The sequence below is a fragment of the Seriola lalandi genome, unplaced genomic scaffold (genome assembly GCF_002814215.2).
Source record: "Seriola lalandi dorsalis isolate HSWRI2012SDOR001 ecotype SW California unplaced genomic scaffold, Sedor1 jcf7180002054949, whole genome shotgun sequence".
NCBI lineage: Eukaryota > Metazoa > Chordata > Actinopteri > Carangiformes > Carangidae > Seriola > Seriola lalandi.
The window spans coordinates 1,970,653-1,994,540 of record NW_019525500.1 but is presented as its reverse complement, the minus strand read 5'-3'; the positions used below and the strand labels follow the sequence as shown (position 1 = coordinate 1,994,540).

The following is a 23,888-nucleotide window of genomic DNA, read 5'->3' as shown; positions in this document are numbered from 1 at the left end:
GTGAAGAAACATAGTAGAGAGAGTGATGAAAAACAGTACAGACAGTGAAGAAACAAAGTAGAGACAGTGATGAAAAACAGTACAGACAGTGAAGAAACAAAGTAGAGACAGTGAAGACAGTTTTTGATTCGGGGTGACTGTAGTGATAGTGTTTTATAACAGTGATGTAGTGTAATATGTAGCGTGTATACAACAGTTTGAACTTAAACTGTGACGTAAAGATAATGTGACTGCAAAAGGACAATGTTAAACTCAGTCAGATGTTTCCCATTGTCTCCCACTGGCGGAAATTAGACCATGTTTACAGTGGCCCTGACCCATCCCCATTTTATAACCCTGATTGTAAAAACCTTGCTCCTCATGAGGACTTTGGCTCCATGATGCTTGTGGTCAGTTTTTAACTGATCTACCATACCAATTGCAGGCAAAGAAAGTATTCAGATCATTTTTTTTCTTGATTAATCGTTGGTGTATAAAATGTCATGTCGTGAAAAATGCCCACCATGGTTTCCCAAAGTCAAGTTTGTGCGACCCACTGTCCAAAGATATTGAGTTTACTTTCATAGAAGAGTTATGAAAACAATACGGCACAGATTAGAGAAGTTGGAACCAGAGAATTTCAGATTTGAATTACTCAAAGTGATTTATCTGAATAATTTTCTGTTAATTGACTAAAGAATTAACCGACTAATTGTTGCATCAAGTAGAGTCCTCTATTTGATTGGTGTTTGCGAACACAGTGATTTCATCACTTGTATACATAAACATACTGAATGTATGAGGGTGCGGAGCCCCCCTTGGGGCTGGCCTGAGAAAGAAAAGATGCATGTGTTAGGCTCTAGGTTTGCAAATCTGTGCACATGGTTTAAAAGCTGCACTGTTGGATTCATAGTCCGTGCGCTCAGATTTGTAAACTGTTCCCTCGGATCCATGCAACCAAACTACTCAGTGCAAATGAAAAGCATAGTAAATACAACATGACACAATGAAAGGCGTGAGAGATGTCCAATGCGCAAAACAATATCGTGCACAGTTGTGTTCCACCTTTCTTAGAACCCTGGTGTTTGCACGCTATAAATTGTCCTGGTTCTGCACCGGCCTTGTAGTGTAGTTCCACCTTTTTCGTCAAGTCAACTAACATGAAAAAACAGAATCTTACATGTATCCTTAGATAAAAACGCTAGCACCAGATGATACATTAATAAGAGGTACTGTCCACCCAAGCTACCAAATATCATAAAATATTCATAATCTCAAGATTTAAGTGACAACATTTCGATCAACATAAAATTAATAAGAAAAAGTGCTGATGGTGGATTTTTTTAAGTAATTTTTTTTTAAGTTAAAGAAGGTAAAATTTCTGGTTCCTGCTTTGAACTAGGCATTTTTCACCTTTTTCTAACATAGACCAAAAAATGAATCAAGAAGATGATCAGTATTTTGTCCCTTTTTACTGAAACAGTAGAAGCAAGTAGAGGTGGTATTTGTCATGTTTTTTGTGTAGATGATGTCTGTTTTACCATCATCTGAATCACCTCCACAACTGTCAGAATTAGCTGTTGAACTAGCAGAATTAGCTATTATTTCTGAAATAATAGCTCCAGTCATTTTATCTTTTTCAAAAAAAAAAAAAAAGTAAAGAAGCAGAGGGACATCACTCAGGGGTAGAGGGGAGAACTGTCAACATTTTTTCTGCTGGACTTGCGAAAAACATGGTCTGATGATTGCATAACTGTAGCTCTGATAAAAGTGGCGTCAGATCAGGCTCAATCATGTAATTTGTTAAAGATAGCTTTATTAATGTACCACACCAGATATTAAAAAAAAAAAATATATATATTTATTTATTTATGATATACAGTGCAAATAACTATATAATATCTAAAAGAGACGGTCAGAAGTATTATGTTGAATTTAGGTAGAAAGAGGAAGGGCAAGGGAAATTGACACACTGACTGGTTAACTCACATACTGTCAAAGGCCGACAGATGACTCACTGAAAACCTCTTCTCAAGAAATTCAGTTTTAATGAAGAGACTGATGAGAAATAATGACTCGTAGAGCATAGTTCACTTGACAGTTTGGTTAAATCACTTTTTTTTGTCCTGCAATTTAATTCAATTTATTTGTCAGCTTAATAGCAAGTTAACAGGAGTTATGACAAGCAAAAAAGGGACAGTGATAAAGCGGATGAACAAAGACAGTCTGTCTCTCACTGTACTGAAGTTATTTAGGTCACAGTTTGCAGGATGACTCTCTCTCTCTCTCTTTCTCGCTCACAATTTTTCTCCTCTTTTTACATCTGCATATATCAACCACAACATTAAAACCAGTTGCCTGTTTTAGTATCGTGGCTGATCAGCTTGAGTGTGTGACATGAAGATAACTACCTATGCAATAATTATCAGTGTTGCTGATGATTGCAGGGTTTTGCTAGGTATGCTGGAATACTTTGTCAATGAAGTTATCTGGACATCGCTTGCTACAGTGGTGTGGTGTGTTTTATAGGCTCCTTACTGAACAGTGACATAGTATATAGAGTTTTGTCGATGAATGGCTGTGCAATTCAACGTATAATTATTTTGGTCCTTGATAGCCCTTAATGTATTTATCCTGTCTTATTGTTATGTTCATTTCTGGATTCAGTAGAACGATGTATACACTCTCTGAAAGCCGTAGAAACCTTTGCCTCTCACAGGCTTGCTCATGTCGATTAATTTCGTTAATACTCTCCCCTATGTGTGCGTTCATGAACTGTCCCCTTACTTAAATACTATCTCATGTTCAGTTATGTCTCTGTCTATTACGTGCCTCCGCCCCATCAAACTAACATTAGTTCGTGTGCACTCAAAGCACTGAGCCGCAGGCTGTGTCCACACTTATATCTTTAAGTTTTAAAACGCATCACTTTTGCTACGTTTACCTGGCCTCCACACTGGTCCTGAGTTTTTGAGCCCCGAAAATGGATACTTTGGAAATGCTTCTGGTCCCGTTTTAGTTTATAAAAATGTGTGAATTAACCGCAATGCAGGTAAAAATTTGAAATAGTAGTTATATTGATTTGAAGTCATGTGGCCCAGCCCTACACATTGCTCATGTGATCTCTTTTAATGTTGTCTCACCTTGTTTTTACTTTATATTCCCACACACTGTTTTATAGGACTCCTCATCTGTGAAAACATAGAAAGTTTCAAGTAATATACTCATTGGTGTAAGAGGGAAGTAAGGTTTTCTCTGTGTGCAACATTTGCATTCTGTAGTTTGTTCAACAGAACAGTGTTTTAACTAATGTCTGTGACATCAGGTGTCTTTTCAGTCTTGAAGTTAATTTTTTCCCCATCTATGTGCTTAACTACATAAATGTGTATTTAGCTGTAAATGCAGTCAACACACCATTAAGTACAAAGCAGCACTGTTGAACAGATGCCTTGAAAACAAGGATGAGGGACTCACAGCAGCTGTTGACATGCTGCTTTTGTTATACTACCGGTGTAGGCATGGTGTTAGACTCATCCAGTAGTGCGCAGCCCTTGCACAGTGATGATCTGTCTTCCGTACTGATGTCATCTGCTCATTTCAGAGGCTGACGTCATTTCACTAGCACTGCATGAGTTTAGTGGGACGCCATTGTATTCTGTGGGCTTATGTGTGTTAGGGCTCTTTACAGTGTTAATATGAGTCATCAGGTAAATGAACACTGAACTCAGAGTCTCTCTGCTGTTTGCCGGAGATCACCACACAATCAATTCTGTTGCCTTGCTGTAACACACACACTCACACTTAACACACTTGAGGGTTGAACAAACTAACATGAATACACTCGTTTGGGTGAATGTTGTGTCGTACAAGTTTGATTTATTATTCCGGTGACAATCAAAATAGAGTAAATTGTTGGTGGGAGAAATATGAATTAGGGTAAAGATTATGTATATATTAATTCACTTATTTTATTTAATTATGTGATCTGCTGTTTCCCATGTATGTATTCTCTTTTGTTTTATTCATCCTCAGTTGAAAGGATAAGGCTGGCAATATTTATATTCTTCCTTATTGTCAACATATCCCGTCAAAAGACGAAAACCAACAATGTGTTGGTCTTTCTTAATGCTTTCTAACTTCCTTATCCTCCTGTCTGTAAATCAGCTCCAAGCTCAGTTGTTCCTACTGAAGACTTAAATGTTTCAAAATGGCTTACTGATATAAACTTTAATAAAAAATAAAAAAAATTCATAAAACAGCCAAGCACTGTAGTTTTTAGCAAACATTATTCAAAAAGGACTAAACAGTGCACTTGTTTGGGACTATTTTCATTGGTGAATTAATGCACGTTTGATACTCATGTGAGTATTTATGGAAACAGAACAGTGCCCATGTTTTTTTTAATGAAGGAACAAGTCAACTACTACTACGTGTGGCTCATTGATGTGTTTTGTACAACTCCGATGGTCTGTGGCACAGCGAAATAAGCTATATCCCGCTCTGGCTACTTTGGCAATGCTTGTTGGTTGGTCTACTCATGGAATTAACAATAATTAACATTAAGAAAACTACAAAATATTTTTTATATTAGAATTATCCTTGAAATTGGAGTACACAGTATAAAAGCTAAGTTGCTGCGTACAGAAACTATGACTGTAAAGCAAAAGTTTTATGTATAATTCCCACTTTCCCCCATTTCTCTTTTTTATTTCACGTTTCCAGTGTCTGAATGCCAACTCTGTGGGTGATGGAGTTGAGCAGGCAACTCTGTGGGAAGATGAGGAGGTCCAGCAAGAGGGCTCCACTGTCCTCTTCTCCTACTACCACTTGGGGCCTGGAGATCCACTTTTACTCACCGGACGTGCACCAGCTAGAGTACTTAAAAGGATGCTACACTGCTGAGGAGCTCTGTGTGGATGCTGCCAAGAAATGCTGTGAGTGACAAACATGTTGGCACGCTAGCATAGTCAAGAGTTCCTGCTTTATTTTTTTGATTTAGTCTTTGCTTGTTGCCAGTATTGAGGGATGTGTTGTAAATTTTGCTGTGACTAAAATATGGGACAAGTAGGTGTCCAATGAATTGGTGGATCCATATTCTTAAAATCGGGTCTTCATCCTAGATCCCCACTCTTAAATGACCTCGCATCAAACTTATTATCAATAACCAGTAGTAATGATTCACTGTTATGTCTGTTGGGCTCTAACAAGAACACATTTCAGCACACACCATTAGAAGACACTGCCTGCCAGGTCCTGGCTTTAGTTAAGTAGTGATGGTTACAGGAAATTCTTTAATATAACAAATAACAAAACAAAAGTAAATAAATAAACAAAATAAGAATAGTTACAGCAAGTACACAGACAGACATATTAACACAAGGAAGTACTTGCAATTGCGGAAAGTATATCACTATCCATAAACCAAAGGCAGATCAACGTGATTGCAACACATGCAATATGGAGAGACGGATTATACCTGATAACAAAATCCCTCAGATGACATTGTGATCAGATGTTCCTTCATTTTATGAGGTAACCAATGTGTATGTGCAAGAATGTTTGAAACATGCAGTTAAATAGCAGAAACGTTGATATTTATTATTTAATATTTATTAAAGTAGTTTTACTACCATAGTTATTATAGTTGACCTATCTGTCTATCTGGTTTACCAGCCACCCTGACAGGTAGTGAGGTAGTGAGCCAACATTTGAATGTCCTATTCTGTAACAATCAGTCAAAATCGTTAATGAGTAATTTTTCAGCCCCTGTGGCCGTAAAGTTAAGTGGCTCTGCTCTGCTCTGCTCTTTTCTCTCTGATTAACTTTATGAAATGTGGCAATGCAGAGTATTGAACAACACTGTGACAGAGGCTCTTACTGTTATCTCAAACCCAGATGGACATTATTGCCTCACCTTTAAAGATACAATATGCAATATCGGTATCAGTAGCTTGCTTGCTTGTAAGTCAGCCATAGCGCTGTCCTCGAGCAGCTAATGCTAACTTGAAACCTCAGTGCAAGCGCAGTAGGAGACCAGAAGTGTGTTAATGTATTGATTGAGAGCCGTGAGAGCAAAGGCCTTACTCTGGCCTTCTGCGATTGGTTAGAAGGGCAAGGCTCACTCAAAAACTAATAGAGGGGAATATCTGTGCACTGCTGCCTGGCTGTTTAATTAGTCAGACTCACAGAAGCCTTTGACAGCATATTTCAACAAAAAAATATCAAAAAGTTACATACTGTAGGTTTAAGTGCTACCATTCATTTGTCAACATGTAAAATAAAATGCATTAGATTCCAACCAAGATGGACATCATGACTGTTAGAGAATCGATGACTCCCCTTAAATGTTTGCCATTGCTCCTAAATCCTCTCTTTGGAGAGGGGCTGCAAATCACCGGTTCCACTCTAACAATTGGTCAGAATATTGATCTCTCTTCGTCTTTTCTCTTCCCTTTCCCAGCAATCTCTCCCTTGTGCCATAATCTATTTTCCCTGTACAATGAGACTACTGGAACATGGTACCCCCCCAACTACGAGTTCAAGATCACAGATGAAACCAGTATCAAGTTGCACTATCGCATGAGGTAGGTTTTCCTGAATGAATATGAAATGCAGTGTATTGGAAATATTATTTAAAAAAAATAATGGGAGATAATGGGCGAGATTACGAGTAATTTGACATACATTGAATGATCACCCCAGGAAATAGCAGCCTTGTCTGGCTGTGAAAACCGGCTCCTGGGATGTGTCATGTTCCCTGTCTCTAGGGGATGAAGTAGTGGGTAGAACCATAGTGAATCATGTGCCATTGAGAGCCTTAAAGTCACCCTGAAGTAGATTTTGTTCGGCTCACTTTTGCATAACACACAACCTCTAGACCTAAACAGATAGGGGCGTGACTGTTTCCCTGTCTGGAGTTTTCCTGTTGCTTTCTGAAGTGAAAGAGTTCAGATATTTTGCTGTCATTTTATGATTGATGGTAACCTGCCACGTTTCGACAAGCAGATTTATGTGCCGGCGTTAGTGATGTGGCGATTTGTTAAAGGAACTGTGCTTGAATGCAAAATATTTCATTTACCAGTTGATTTACATTCCAAACTGCATCTTCGCTTAAGGAGCTTGCCGTAATATATTCTCCAGAAGGAGTTGACAATCTGTCAGAATTGCGAATAAATAAATGTATACGCCGTCACACCCTCCAAATCTTGGTAACCATCTAAACTTTTTTCTACGTGTCTTGGTTTTAAAACTAAATGAGTAGGACAAAATGTATATAATTTCTTAGATGAAATAGTAATAGATGATATGTTGTGAATATAACAAGGGTGAGACAGATGCAGTATGCTTGTCACTGCCAGGTGTATACAGTGCTAGAGGTGCTGCTGACAGAGGAATCAAAAGGGCCCTTCACTTAACTGCATTCAACTTCATAACACCGTTAAAATCTGGGGGGTGTGGTCATATGAGATCATGACTTAGCATATGACACTGGGTGGCTTGACAAGCTGAGACACACCGACAAGTTCCCACAGGCTTGTGAGATCTGGATTCTTGCTATCGCAAACAATCTTTAAAATTCAACTAGAGATGAAGGTTATCAGTACTTCAGAGAGAGTTGTTTTAAACCTTTGGTAATACACCAATACCAAGAGTGTCATATTTTCCTGACTGGATTATTTCAAAGCAAGTCAAGTCCCTCCTCCATAGGATCCATTCTACAAGTTTGGTAGCACTTTATGCAAAGAGGGAAAAAAACACATTGCTGTGGTCTCAGTTACACTTCCTCTTTCTCTTTGCTCTGCTTTGACAATAGCTAGTGGAGAGAGAAAAGCAAGTATGCACAGAGCCTGTGAGTCTTGCTGCAGCCTGCTTTGCCTACTGTAGTGCAGTCTTCCAAACAAGGTTATTGTGGTCAAGTCTTGATATACACACAACCTTTAGTATAAACAAATGTTCAACGCAAATACACACTCAGAGGGATGCCAGTGCCAGCAGAATGGATTTCCATCAAGGCAAAAAAAAAAAAAAAGTCTACAGACATGCTACCAGGTCCATATGACTCTATTTAGGCACAGTAGTCCTCTTGGCCAAAGACAATGCAACATAGTGATGTTTGGTTGGTAAAATGTCTATCATGTTTTTTTTTTAAATTTTAAATATATATTTTTTAAAATATTTTATTTATTTGCATTTTGAACATAACATATAATGGTAAGATATACAGCAAGACAAACAATGGGCCCAGACATGTACATGAATCAGAGGCATACATATGCAAAAATTGAAACAAAAATAACATCGAGTGGCTGCTACTTGAATAAAGTGCTTAATAGTGCTGTACTTAGAGTCTCTAGCAGGAGCCGTGGATCGTCCCACACTGGCCTTTTCCAGGTGGGCAAGGAAGGGGTCCCAAGAGTTTTTCCATCTGTATGACTGAGATCATGTCAGCCATCCATCTTTGAAAGGAAGGAGGAATCATCCATTTCCATTCATGCAAGATTAGCCGCTTGGTGACAATCATCCCCAAAGTGAGAGACAGTTGTATGACTTTAGGGAGGTGTCCAGTGGATTGCGAGCAGCCAAGAATGGCAAGTTCAGCTACTGTTTAGAAAAGTCTCTTATAGGCCTTTGAATACCGGTCAAATATTTTAGACCAAAATCCTGCTAATGAAGGGCAGAGCCAGACACCTGACACCTGTCACACAGTGGTGAGACAGGTTACACAAATCTTGTGTAACAAAGATTTGAGTTTCAAATAGTTAAATTGAATTAGTTGGTGACTGTTAATGGAGCAGGACTGTATTATATGTAGACTCCTGTCCCACACAGTGTTGGATAGGATAATACACAGTTCCTCCTTCCAAACCTCTCTGACCTTTACAGTAGAAGCTATTTCACAACCATCAAATACACGCGCTTAGAGAGTAAATGCCTTGGATGCCCCGGAGGACTCTGCAGAATATCAAAGAAAATATGTTCCTCTGGGAGGGTTTCCAAATTGTGAATCTTGGATCGGACATAGTGCCTAACTTGCAGATAACAAAAACAATGTGAGTGAGACAATCCAAACCTCTCCTTCAGACAGTCAAAAGACGCAAACAGTCTGTCTATGTCTATCATGTTTAATATCTGATTTTGGTTTGCTAAATTGCAAAAAAGAAAAATATAAACTTTTCAGCATTAAAATTTAACTTTGTTATATATTTCTTTTGAATTGTGTTACTTACATTATCCCCAAAAGTTTTCTGCAATTTTCGTAATTTTAATCAAGGTAACAGGCAACATTTAATTTGCTCGGCTGTCAGCGGCGTTATATTCCCTTTGTGGATGCGTCAGTATTGTGGTTGTCTGCCAGAAGCTGTCAGAATGAACTTTTCATCCAGTTTTAAGCCACATTTTTATGATAGACTTTTTGGGTCTTTGTTGTTGTTAACTATATATTTTTACCGGAAGAAGGATATTAGGTCTTGAACATCATAAGTTATCAGAAAAACAAGCTGTGCAAACGTTAGTGGTAGCTTGGCTCACAGCAACTCTGGGAAGATTTTTAAGGTGAAACTGCTTTATTCAGTGTTTTTACTGGTTTTAATCACCTGGTGCAATTGTTTTGGAGAGGAGGAGACCTCTGCAGATAATTCAGCTCATGGTAAAAGCCTCCTGAACATTGGGTATTGTTTTGATTGAGAGACCCCACAGTGGCAGAAAATTACATAGTGTATGTTTAAGGCTTGAATAGAGATGTCTTCATTCAGTCAAATATTATGTTATGAAACATGTCATTTCACAACAGTTCCTTCCACTACCCATGTTGTGCTGTTGGTCTAGGAAGGTATACAGACATCAGATCACAAATTTCCTCTGAAAAGCGCAGGCTAGCTTAAAAATTGCTTAATTTCAGCAAAAACAAGAAAATAGGTCAAAGCCTAAAAGGAAAGTTAGATGTTGCCCAGCACTGAAAGTCTAACTCACTGGTTGATTTTTTTGCATGAAAAATCAAAGTGGAGCTGACAAAATGAGCATTAATGGACATTAATGTTCAGTTCAGACATTTTTTACACTCCAGTAACTGAACACAATACAGGACGCAATAGAGCACTTCCTCTTGAAGTCATCTCTTTCATCAGAGGCTAAGATGCCATCAATGCAGACTCAAGGCCTACCTTGTAAATGAACACTTCCTTTCAGGCAGTAATTTCAAAACTGAGACTTGTTAGATTTAACTAAATTTAAGAATAAAAAGTTCAAGCATGCACACCTTGTATTCATTTTTTCAACCTGTCTCTCTTTCTCTCCTGTCAGGTTTTATTTCAGAAATTGGCATGGCACCACTGAAGGAGAGTCTCCAGTTTGGAGACACTGCATCAGTAAACTCAGAGGAGGACTTAGCCCACAGAAAACACCAGAGGGAACACCCCTACTGGATGCTGCATCTCTAGACTACCTGTTTGCCCAGGTGTGCCCTTGCATCAGCTTTAAATGATTTATTCAGAAAAAGTCCTTAGTTATAATAAGTTACTAATGACTCTCTTCATATTGTCATGGGAGTGTTTTTGGCATTGCTCTCATATTGTTGTTCATAATATATTTGGGCAGATCACCTAAAAAATATTTGACTCCATCGAAAACATTTTTTTATATTTGTGTATTTATTATTTCTTCCTTTGATATAGTTTTGAAAGTACATTCTGTTTTAGAGCTCAAACATCAACTCAGTTCACAGTTGAGTTTCAAAACATCAACAGCTGGGAGGAAATGTAACAATATCAGGAAGTGCATTTCAGGTCAGCGATAGACAGCATACCCTTTAGTTTAATTTAGAGCCACTGATGACGGTTAAATTCCTTCTTGATAAAGATAAAACCAAACCACAAATAACAACTTCACTGACCTGTCAGTTGTCCAAAATATAAAAAATACAATATCCTGTGAATGTGTCTTAATTTCATCTTGACAGTATTTGTATGCAACATTAAGCACCTAGTCATACAGGATATTTTGCAATCTCTAATCTCAAAAGGAGTTCTTTTTAGGTGGTTATGTTATGTGTTTGATGTGTTGCTATGTTTGCTTTCCTTCTAAATACAACAAACAAACATTTGTTTATTGCTCAGGGCCAGCATGACTTTCAAAAGGGTGTGGCTCCACTGAGGATGTCCCAGTCAGAAGCAGAGCAGCATGAGATAGAAAACGAATGTCTGGGCATGGCTGTGCTCGCCATCACTCACTATACCATTAACATGTCCGTGCCCAATGCTTCCCATGAAATCAGGTAATACACAGAGACACACACACACACAGACACACACACACACACACACACATTATGGCATGTGTTTGAATCATTGATTTTGTAAACAAGTCTGGATGGTGCGGCTTCCACAGACGTATGATTAAGATCTTAAAATTACACCCACATTCAAGAGAGACAGTGACTTGAGCCTTCCAGTGCCATCTTGTGAAATTATTTGACATCTGCTTGCTTGCTCCAAGTGTCCCTTTTCAAGGGCATGTGAGTGCTCAGCCCACAAGCACCTGTTGTCCCAAAAAACAGGCATTTGCACCTCCACAGGGGGTGGAACAACAAACACTATCTCTCATGTGAATTCCAATGGTTATGTTCACAGGCTGGGGAAAACGGATAGTTGTTTATTTCAGAGCATTCTCAGAATTCCAAAGATGTTGTCTTATTTATGGTGACAGTAATATCTCAAAAGTTGACTGACTAAACTTCTTAACAAGTCAGGTGGCACTGAGTTGTCTCTCTCGATTGGTGTTTTTTATAGTACAAATCCAATGACAGAAATGCTCTGCTTTTAAAGTGAAACAGGACAGACAGAAATAATGAATTGAGATATTTGGTGGAGGCAGTGTAATTTGTAGCCGTTTCCAGGATAAATTCTCTTCATGCGAAAACTACATATGCATATGATACTCCATATTTTGTCATCTGATTTTTCAGCTACACCTGACACCCTTTTGCTCATGTCCTTCTCTCAAAAACAGTTGTCCATATCACAGGAAGTAGCTCAAGTACTCTTGAATTCATAGTTTCTGAGAGGGTATAGGACACATTATTTTTCCTTACCTTCAAAACACTTGCACAAAGCTAAGGATTTAAATGCTGCAAGTTGAGTATAAATGCCTGTCTTTTTATTTTAATCCCACCAGCTACAAGCGTTTTATCCCAGAATCCCTGAACTGCAACATTAAGCAGCGCAACTTTCTGACACGCATCCGCATCAACAACGTCTTCAAGAAATTCCTCAGCGAATTCAACCGCCGCACAGTTAAGGACAGCAACATCACACCGTATGACCTGAAGATTAAGTACTTGGCCACTCTGGAGGGCCTGACCAGCGGCCTGGGCAGCGAGCTACTTGAGCCCATCTTGCTTAGTGTCACACAGGAAGGAGAGGTCTACAATGGAGGTTACCATGGTAAGCCGTCAGGAAGATGATGAGCCAGTGCCCATGATTTTGAATTGTCAATGAGGGCTGTTGATAATTAAGATGAACCGTTAACCAACAATAAGAATTTTGGATATTCTCTGCTGCGGGTGTCACAGACTGCTCGCCAGACTAACCCCACAACATCACAGCATGTTGCTATTTCTCAATAGAAAACAGTAGGCATGCTGTCTGCTATGCTGAGGACTGAGTTAGACTTGGCCAGATTATTTTATTTTGATTGATTGATTTTTTATGCCAATCTGCCATTGTGTTGCATGAGCAGTAGTCTGGCTGTTCACAACAGAAGCGCATCTCTCTGCGCTGATCAACAAGCGATTCTTCTCCTCTGCTTTTTTTTTTAATCACATGTAGAGCTGATCTTTATAATAACCTCATGAATTTATAACCTGGATCAGTGGGATGTTGCTTCTTTTGCAACAATGATTTTTAAGTTAAAAGGACCATCGCCTTGTGTGATGATCTGCTGGGAGGGGCTTCTCTCCTGCCTGTGTGGGTGCTCATCTGTCTAGCTCTCTGTTTAGATACTCTAGATCATTCTGGTCCACTTTAACCCTGGTGTATTGGTATATTTTAACGGGTTACATACCCTCATCTATTTTAAATAGTACATTGTAATCTTGGTCGGTTAATGGTTGGTTAATGGTCAGTTAACGAGTGCTGGCTATCGTTCAGGGAAAAAATTCAAAATGAACATCCGTATTCTCAACCTGTGTCAGGATTGGTGAATACAACAGCTCAGTGTGGGTTCTTGTTTCAGATGTAGTTTTACTAGAATCACAGGAGATTATAGACTAAACTCTTTGTTTACTAAAATAATCCCTGTGGGAGTCCATGTAGTAACAACTGGGGAAAAACTGCTGTGGCAAATCAAGAGAGGGAGGTTGATAAAATGATCATTATTGGCATGATGTGACAAAATGTAGTTACTACTCTACCACAAAACTGAGTTAATGTGTTTTTATATTCCTATTCCAATGTTTGTCACAAATAAGATGTATTGGATTATAGCGATTAAGTGATAGTGGTTAGTTTTGGTATGTTTACCTGCAGGGTCCCAACCACAGTTCTAAAAAAAAAAAAAAAGAGTTTGAACATTGTTGACACACCAAATATACCAAAAACATTGTGTGACTTAGTGCAGATGGTGAAAAGCAAAAGTGAAAGAAAAAAGATGTTTACACGTTACACCAACCCACTTATCACATAGTAGACCAGACCCTTGATGATTCTAACCAGTATGTGAAGTTTTCAACCACTGATGCAGAACTGGATGGTTTGAGTAACCTATTTAAGATCAGAATCTTCTTTCAATATAAACATACAGTAACCATAGCAAATAAGACCTTGATTTGACCCGTTGCTTAATAATCACTGCCAGATTTTCCAAAAACATTAAAACCATTAAGCATTAAAATATTTAGTCTAGATGTGTAACTGCTGCGATATAATGTTTGCTTGCTCTTTCTAGGGTACAGCCAGAGCCAAGGGCAAAGCCAGAGCCAGAGTCAGAACATGGAGGCAAGCAGCGACATGCAAGTCCTGGTTACTGGTACCACTGGCATTTCCTGGAGGAAGAAGCCTGCTGCAGTGAGTGAAACAGTGTTTGAGTAATACCTCAGGGATCTCTAGTTTCACAGTGGTGAACTTTCAGTGACAGACAAATCTCTTATATTCATGTTTTTTTTCTTGTATAACTTGTGTGTATGTCTGCTATGTTTATCTTTAAATTAGGTGGTCTCCAAAGAAAAGGGCAAGTCAAAGAAGAACAAACTGAAAACAGAGAAAGAAAATGAAAGAAAACAGGAAAATGACAAAAACAAAGAGACAAAAGAAGGCTGGGTGGTGTTCTGTGACTTCCATGAGATCACACACACTGTCATCAAAGAGGCAACGGTCACCATCTATAGACAGGACAACAAGAGGATGGTGAGACAGACATGCAAACAAATCAAAGTGCACTGTAGTTCATGTGGGATCAACCTCTGTAATGTCAATTACACCTGAATCCTTTTCCTTACCTCAGTTGGACTTTACATGTTTATTTTTAACAGTTGTCTTTTCCAACACAGGGTGTAACTGCATCAATTGTCAATTTCTACATTCGTACATATTTAACACCAGAATTTGCACTCGAACACAAGCATTTTCTTAATGTTTTGGTATTAAAAATATTACTTTGAAGATGATTGATTGTACTAAGTTCCTGTGGCTTCATTGTTACAATGACCTTCTGGTCACTCACAGTAAATACCATGTGTCTTAGTAAAGCCATAATATGATCACTCTTTATCTGTAATTTAAACAACCTGGGCTAGTGCCTCTATTCCTTCAAGTTAATGTGACCAATTGGATCATTAACTTGTTGGAGCACAGCTGTCTCCTCCTGCATGCCATTAGTCATTACTGATGGTGATATAAACCTTCTTTTGAAAATGGGAATTAGTTTTATAATACATCACAGCTCTTTCAGATAGGCCTCAGGAGTATTGCGGCTTTATAATAGCTGATACTCTGATCACATCTTGTCTCCCTCTGTCTCTTGATCTGACTTCCCTGGTCTTTTCTCTTTTCAGGAGATGCAAATGGTTTCTCGTGCTGAGGCTCTGTCCTTTGCAGCCCTTGTGGACGGGTATTTCAGGCTGACAGTGGATGCCCACCACTACCTGTGCAAGGAGGTGGCCCCTGCTTCAGTGGTGCACAACATCAACGATGGCTGCCATGGACCCATCTGGTTTGTACTTGCAGCTTTATTGCTGGGATGTGTGTGTGAGCATGTCTCTGTTAAAAAACGCTTTTGCTAGACACAGGTGGTCTTTTTAGATACACACATCCATCATAAACTATCTGTAACTGCTGGTAATTTGGTTTTAGCCTACCTGGCTTCTACCTCCCCCTGCACAGAGATCACTCTCAGCTTTTTAAAGTCAGCCTAAGTGAAGGTTTTCTGATAAAGGTTATTGTCATCCTCATAGTTAACCCATAGAACTTTTCATTGTAGCATGTAGCATGGTTTGTCTAAATGTTGTTTTTGTTACTGCTCCTGATAAACTAGTGTAGTCATCAATCAATTTTAGCAATCACTTTGTAGCTCAACTCTCTTAAAACCTTCAATCTACTTTTGATAAAAACCAAACTAATACTCCCATTTATTGTGTTTTACTCTCTCCAGTACGGAGTATGCTATCCACAAGCTGCGTCAAGAGGGCAACGAGGAGGGCACCTACATCTTGCGCTGGAGCTGCACCGACTACCAGTACATCATCATCACTGTGGTCTGCACTGAGGTAGACTTAAGTTTTTTCAGAGTGCAAACAAATAGAAATATTACCACTGGTCACTAGCCAAAACTGTTTGAAAATTCTAATAAAATTAAACTGAAATATTATTCCAGGAAGGTGCCACAGCTGTTGAAATCAAACCCACCCCTATTGTTGTTGTGTCTGTTAAATTACTACGGGCCACTCTCATAAAAATGTTTTAGGGAAAACTGATGTAAGATGAGAACATCTTAAGAAATCTGTCCTCATGGCCTCATGCCAGGAAGTGAGTCTTATGAACATGGAGCAGTGCTTTGTGGCTATAGTGAAATACAATAGGAATGAATCCTGTACATAACCACAGGTAATGACAGGCATCCCAGTGGATGCACTGGAGAGGCCTTGTGTTCAGAGGGCATGACTCACACAGAAGCAACAAACCAAATATTGTATAGTTTATTTTATATTGGATTAGAGGATGCTTAGGTTAAGACATGTCTCTACAGTGCACTGTAGCGTTATGAGTCAGCATGGGAGGAAACACTTGCACAAACTCATTCACAAAGCAGACTCACTGGGTCTTTGCTAAATAGCCACTGTTTACTATTTTCCTTTCATGCTCACACTCTCTCTGTTCTTCCTAACTCTTCCACATTTCATATACCACTCGGCTGTTTTCATTTGTTAACTTTACTGTAAGCTAACTTTTACTTAAACTGTCTTCACTTCAGTTTCACCTTTGACCTTCCACTCTGTTTTATCATTGTTTCATTTTTTTAAACTATTCTCGCTCTTCCCCTCTTTCTCCAACCAGATTGACCTGAGGGAGTCTCGTCCTGTGCGCCACTATAAGAACTTCCAAATTGAAGTGGCTTCTGATGGGTACCGTCTGTACGGCACTGATACATTGCGGCCCACTCTCAGGGAGCTGCTGGAGCACCTGGAGGGCCAGAGTCTTCGCACCGACAACCTCCAGTTCCAGCTGGTCCGCTGCTGCCCCCCACAGCCTAGAGGTAATCTTAATGCAGAAAAGTGATCTACTCAAGGCACATGCAATAATGTCCAATACCCAAATGAACAGACAGATCAGATTTTCTGAGCACAGACCATTATTCTGAGTTGAGCCATGCATTTAAAGGGCTTTAAATAATTAAAGACAAAAGGGCTGACTGACAGCACAACTGTTGTATTTCTCTAAAACATACCATATGCGTCCCCGCTCAGTTTGTTTCTTTCTATTCAGATTGAAAAATGAAAAAACACTCAAGTAATTTGCAGTCCATATATTACAAGATACTGCAGAGCAACAGCAATAATGGAGTTTAGAGAAGATAAAGCTAATCAATATAATAAATCGGAAATGAGTATATCTGGTGGCCGTTTGTAACATTTTCAGTTATTTATTACTTGTTTGACTCTGAGCTTTTGTGCTGTGTTATATTAGCTAGCCAGAGCCAACAGTTGTTTTCAACACAGGGTATGCAGTAAAATAAAAGATTTGGAAATGAAAGGGTGAGTGCCACACACAAACTTATTTCAAGAAATTTTACTGGTTTACAGCAAGTTGCGTCATTAGTAAATAGTAAAAATGTCCATATGAAAGCTGTCATGACAGTGATAAATGCCACAGCAGGCTGAAAATTCTGCTTGGCATCTAGTAGTCTCTGCACCCTCTGTCTGTGCAGTACAACACTTCACTTTGCACTCCTTTGTGCAGAGCTACATCACAGCTGGGTGTGGTAACAAGTACAACAGACCACACCTAACAGTGATGTTGGGTGGGGTCAGAAGTGCAATAAACTTGAACCTTTCAACCTGTAGAGATCTGTGAGACGAAGCTTTGCCTCCATACAAAATTGTGAGTGGAGTGTAAGTCTGTGCATTTGTGTCCCCCACTAGCTGAGGGTAACTGAACCAGTGCTGGCAGGAACAATAAGTGTGTGTCTGTGTGTCTGTGTGTCTGTGTGAAATGGTGTCACGGAGGAAGAGAGTTGTAAATGTGGGTTTCCGGAGCCAAACTAGCACTCTTGTGTTTACTTCACTTAGGGAAAGGTGGAGTCATGTATGCATGCACGAATGGATGTGTTGAGCTGTTTATGTTTGTCTCGGGTTGTGTGGTGTTGATTATTATATGCACAGTTGTTTTGGTTTAGAGTTTGGGTTATATCTGCTTTAGAGAAAGATAATAGTGCTGTGTTATTGTTCCTGTTCAAATATTTATGATGCTATGCAATATCCATGCTCCCACAATAGCAAATAATACTTGGTATGCCTACATCCCCAGATAAGATAGAAACAGTTTGCTCTTACTTATTGTTCTTTTGATTCGGTGCATGGTTTTGATCTCTTGAAAACATTGTAAAATAAATATATAATGGCAAATGGATGAAAGACGGACTGCATGGTTTGAGAGTGGACTGGAATTTCTCTATTTGTTCTAGAATTTGGGTTTTTGACATAAGCAAGGTTTGAATGTTGGCAAGTCTTAAACTCAGACTAAATGATAAAGGTTTGATTTAATTAGGTCAAATTGTTAAGGATTGGGTGCAGTGTGATATGTAATATTGGATGGTAGCTGTGGTTGCATGTTATGTTTGGCTTTTGCATAAAAACACAGATTTCATGTCACGGAACATTGCTCTACAACAATCTTTAACGGTGAATGTAGGGTGAAGCTGATTGAGTGCAGATACTCTTTTTTTTTCTTTTTTTCTCTGTCTCCCTGAAACCACAGCGTGCTGGTTTTGTCACAACATTAGACACCCACAGACACACAGGCACAGACCCACATGCACGTATAGTATGGTAACAGGCACAGTCCCATTTTAAGTTTGTCCTCCCACACATTGCTCTGTATATACAAAAAATAAACTGAATCAGTCTGGTAACCTAACCTGAATAGCTGTTCACATCATTGCCACATTGACGTAATTGTTGAGTGCTTGTTTTACCACATGTAAACACGGTTTTGCTTTCATGCTGAACACCAGTGCATATATGAAGTCCCATACATTTGTGGCATTGTTGGGTGCTGCGAAACACACTTCAACCCAAATTTACCTTACTACAAACAACATTTATTATCATTATAGGTTTTATTTGTTCTCAGAGTTCATTGTTGTGGTGTGAATGCACTGCAGACTTTTCAAATCAATCGAAACATTACCTTGACAACAATACAAGCTGGTGTGACATTCTCTGTGAGGGATTACCTAACACAATCACCACGTCTCTGCAGGTTGATTAAACAGAAGAATCTAAAACACTTATTACTTTTAACAATGGTCAGCAGTTATGTAAATATACACCTGTAGCATATACAACTTCATACTCTGCTCAAAAAAATTAAGGGAAAATTTAAATCAAACATCAAATCTTGATGAACAAGTTATTTAGGTTGAAAATCTTTACTGATGTACATTGTATAATTTATTGAGAACAACTTGTGTGAATTTCATTATGGTAACTCATAATGTGACATAGTGTGTGAGGCCTCCGTGTGCCTGATGCACTCCGAACAACTTCTGAGCATGCTCCTGATGAGTTGGCGGATGGTGTCCTGAGGGATTTCCTCCCAGACCTGGATGAGGGCATCAGTGAGCTCCTCGACAGTCTGTGGCAGTACTTGGCAGCGTTGGATGCACCGATACATAACATCCTATAGGTGCTCAATTGGATTTAGGTCAGGTGAACGTGAGAGCCAGTCAATGGCATCAATGCCTTCGTCATCCAGGAACTGCCTACACACTCTGGCCACATGAGGCCGTGCATTATCCTGTACCAGGAGGAACCCAGGGCCTACTGCACCAGTGTAAGGTCTGACAATCGCTCTGAGGATTTTCATCCCGGTACCTAACAGCAGTCAGGGTACTGTTGGCTATGACATAGAGGTCTGAGCGAGCCTCCAAGGATATGCCTCCCCGGACCATCACTGACCCACCATCCTTGTCACTACTGGTAGCCTCATGCTACCAGTAGTGACAAGGACATTAGCAAAACACAAAACTAGAGAAGAATCAGTCAGGAAGGATAGGAGGGAGAGCAAAACCACATGCAAAACCATACACTTTTTGGGGGTTTTCTTGCTTTTGCCTCTCCATTGCATCTCTTATCATCATTATTTGCACCAAAGCAGGTGAAATTGATTCACAATCACTTGTGCTTGTAAATGGACAGATTGATATCCCTGAAGTTTAGCTGACTTGGTGTTATACTGTGATGATTAAGTGTTCCCTTAATTTTTTTGAGCAGTGTATAAAGACCCTGTATAAAGTGACTGTGCTTGTGTTTGTGCTGCAGAGGTTTCTAACCTGCTGGTGGTCACTAAAGAAAGAGCACAGGCCCCTCAGACACCCATAGAGGAGAGTCAGCTCAGCTTCCATCGCATTCTCAAGGAGGAGATTGAACAGGTATGCCCTCTCAACTTCATGTCTGTCTCACATGTTGCAACAGCAATGCAGTTCTTATAATGACGTTACAGGATGTCAATATGTAAGATGTAAAATTCTCAAAATAAATAATGAAAAAGTAACTCCATATAATATATTAAAAAGTTTTAAATGATTGCCAATGCATTTTTAACATTAACATTTAACATTTTAACAGCTTCCAGTGTGCTGCATGTTTTGTATATATAAATGAGGGTGACAAAATATTGAACAAATATGAAACAATTTGAATAAATGGAGCCTTTTCCAAGAGTACCACAAAGTAAAGTCCCAATATATACAAGTTATACAAGTATACCAGTTGAGTTATATTTACACTCAGTTGTTAGCTTATTTGAAACACTAAGCTGAAACGACTGCTGTGTAATGCAGTCCTGCAATAGATCTTCCTTCATGAATGTTATCATTAAACAGCCGTTGATTCACCTGTATGATCATTTTGGAGGTTGTAGTTTGTGGCGCTGTTGAACTGTATTGAGTTTACATCTGTTTAATACAGTTTCAACAAAGACTGAACATGATAAGCTTCATAAAGGAAGATTTATTGCAGGACTGGTCTATTATTTAGCATATTTGCACATCTACATCACATATCTGAATTTATTTCTGTCTGCCTATAAGTACTTGTCTTTTCATTTTAAGCATGCACAAGCAGATATGGCTTACAAGGAATAAACAAACTTTATATATGGGTTCCTCTAGACAGAAAATGTATTGAACAATAGTTTCAGAATCTTCATAACTGTGGAATTTGTTAAAAGCTTGTAATTTGGCTGCAGAAACCCTGTTCTTATAGTAGCCATAGTTTGGATTCTGGATGTAGGTATTTTACGCAACACTCTGCTTTCTGTGCTCCCTGCTGTGTGGACTAGGAGGAGCACCTCGGCCTGGGCACAAGAACCAACATTTACTCAGGCACACTGAGGGTGAAAAGTGAGGAGGACGAGGATGCAGGTTACTCATCCTTCCAAGAATTCAAGGTGGTCCTGAAGGTGCTGGGTTCTGGACACAGGGACATCTCCTTGGTGAGACACACTCACAGATACAGTTCATCCTTACACACCTGATCTAATGAGGACTTTGACTACATCCATTCTGTACCCTCTAACCATAGTTAACACTGACATTATCGACGAGCTTCTTCAAAATCTTAAATTCTAAAAGTGTTTGAAATGTACCATGTCCGAAGTCATCTTTGTGTTTGTGTTGACAGGCCTTCTTCGAAACAGCCAGCATGATGCGACAAGTGTCCCACAAACACATAGTGCTGCTGTATGGAGTATGTGTCCGCCACCTGGAGAGTAAGTGGAAATTACAGGCAGAGTATAGGCACATGAGTGTATGTGAATGTGGTGCCGTGTCTTAACCTTTTTTTGTGTCACAAGATATCATGGTGGAGGAGTTTGTCCAACTCGGACCACTGGACCTGTTTATGAGGAGACAACAGAGTCAACTCAGCACACCATGGAAGTTCCAGGTGGCCAAGCAGCTGGCCTCAGCTCTAAGCTACTTGGTAAGCGAGGAAAGCACAAATACACACAAACAAATTATAGGGATTTAACCAAGGAAGTGTAGTTTACAGTGATGGCATTACCTGCACAATGTTCAACCTAATCTGAAAATATGCCCTCATGATTATGCACTAATACATTTGTTTTATTATGTGTGTTTGTCTCTGTGTTTGTAGGAGGACAAAAAGCTGGTCCATGGATTTGTGTGTGCTAAGAACATCCTGCTGGCCAGAGACGGACTGGGCACCGATGAAGGAGGACCTTTCATCAAGCTCAGCGACCCAGGAATACCAATCACGGTACTCACCAGAGAGGGTGAGCACAAAACACACACACACACAAACACACACACACACATACACGCACACACACACACACACACACACCCTGTTTCACGGTTACTAAAAGTGAAACCTAAGTGACTGTAAAATAGCTGCCCATGGAAAATTTCCCAATAGCTTCCATTTTCTTAACGAATCAGCTTTAAATGAAAGTAAAACTAAAAGGAGAACACATGCAGTATATCTGATAAAGTTAAACTCAAATAATTTGGACAATTGATTGGTTAGTTGATTCAAATACATTCTGAGAGCTAATTAGAAGTCCAAGATACAAAATTGGCTGTAAGGTCAATTAAAACTAATTTACAACTTCATTAAATATTTGAAACTATTTTGGCCATGACACAGACTGTGTGGAAAACACTACTGTTGAGACTTGATCACATGAGTCTGATGACTAGCCACAACAAAGTAAAATATGCTTCATGCTTTTACCTGTATGAACTAATAAGATGCGTGTTGTAGCTTCTTCTATGCACTTCTCAGAGATAGTGAGTCTGTCTGTCTGTCATCGTGGCAAAATGTGATCATGGAGACATTTAATGTTGTGGAAATTACCACAAAGGCTGTTCTGAATACTTAGGTGTTTATGTGTCTCTGTTTGTGGACAAATGTCACAGCGATAGCGTCACAACTGTTTGAGAAAGACTAAACTTTAAAGGTGTTTAGTTGACATCAAAATTATGGCCAAGTTCAAACATGGCTGTGATGGACTGCAGAATGCAGAAAAACTCAATAAAAAATAAAATAGAAGGAAAGAACATTTTGGATCAAGCAAATAGTGATAGGAATGATATTTGTCACAAAATCAATTACATTTCCCTCTCAGTCTGTAATTTGGTTTGTAAAAACTAGATCTAAGTTCAGGGAAGACAACACAACAAGGACATTTCTCAGATTGCACAGTTCCCCTCAAATGCCCGCTTCATGTTTCTGTTTGTCTATTAGAGCCAGAAGTTGTGTGATATAACACAGTGTGGTTGCATCAGCAAACCACAGGACGGACTGGAAATGTTTCTGTGCAAATGTCCATTGCTGCACACTCTTGGGAATATGCCTCTCTCGCTCTCGGTTCCCAGAACTCTTCTTCTGTCTTCTTCACATTGCCTATCAACCGGTCTTCCAGTTACACATCGATGGCCTCATACATAGATTTGATTGAACACATAGTGGATAAAGTGCTCAGAAACCCACTGGGAACACTCCCTTTCTTCCCAGCAATCTCCGATTGCTTTTCTCAAACCCTTCAATCTATGCATCACTTCATCACTTTCTTTCTTTTTGCTCTTTCTGTTTCCTTCTTTCTTCCCCTTACACCCACTTATCTCTTTTCCCACTCCCATTCCAGTCTCCATTCAGCCCCTTAACTGCTTCTCTCCCTCTTTACTCTTCATCCTGTTTCCCTCCAGTCATTCATTCTGTGTTCCAGTCAGAGGTGCAAGCACTTGGTAACACACACCCCTCATCTGATGTTATGGATTTCTGGAGCCAAAAAGCCAACCGTGGAGATTCGCCTTTTCTTCCAGTCAGTGATATATTTCAGTCAACTGATGCCAATGCCTTTTAGATGCAGTGGAGGCAGCTCAACATTTTAAGCCAAATACCCTCCCAGTCGCCCTGTCAGAGCTGCACAGTATTTTACTGTTGGTGTTTGGATTATGGTTACTCCCAAACAGTGCTTTGACATAAGTGTTTAGCATGGAGATTTTGTCTGCTTGTGGTCAAAGTGATAATATGGATCATATTTTCCCACTTAAAAAATTAGCACTACTACTACTACTAAAACCTGCAATTACAGTTTTTGGGCATCAGGAACAAGTTATGCAAAGAACTCTGACATATCTTTTAAGCTGATATGGCACATTTGTTAGCAAACTGTCAC

General features: G+C 39.4%; 1 protein-coding gene across 1 annotated transcript in view; it reads left to right on the top strand.

The window, feature by feature from the left end:
- Positions 1–23,888, top strand: part of jak1 (Janus kinase 1) — a 38,284-nt gene that overhangs the window by 4,564 nt on the left and 9,832 nt on the right. The window contains exons 2-16 of the mRNA XM_087170472.1: positions 4,702–4,913; positions 6,440–6,563; positions 10,279–10,432; positions 11,091–11,248; positions 12,148–12,416; positions 13,918–14,036; positions 14,181–14,375; positions 15,023–15,180; positions 15,619–15,733; positions 16,521–16,719; positions 20,006–20,115; positions 21,027–21,179; positions 21,368–21,455; positions 21,540–21,667; positions 21,842–22,062. Of these exons, the coding sequence (XP_087026598.1) occupies positions 4,709–4,913; positions 6,440–6,563; positions 10,279–10,432; positions 11,091–11,248; positions 12,148–12,416; positions 13,918–14,036; positions 14,181–14,375; positions 15,023–15,180; positions 15,619–15,733; positions 16,521–16,719; positions 20,006–20,115; positions 21,027–21,179; positions 21,368–21,455; positions 21,540–21,667; positions 21,842–22,062 (2,396 nt within the window). The 5' untranslated portion in view covers positions 4,702–4,708. The remainder of the gene's footprint in view (positions 1–4,701; positions 4,914–6,439; positions 6,564–10,278; positions 10,433–11,090; positions 11,249–12,147; positions 12,417–13,917; positions 14,037–14,180; positions 14,376–15,022; positions 15,181–15,618; positions 15,734–16,520; positions 16,720–20,005; positions 20,116–21,026; positions 21,180–21,367; positions 21,456–21,539; positions 21,668–21,841; positions 22,063–23,888) is intronic.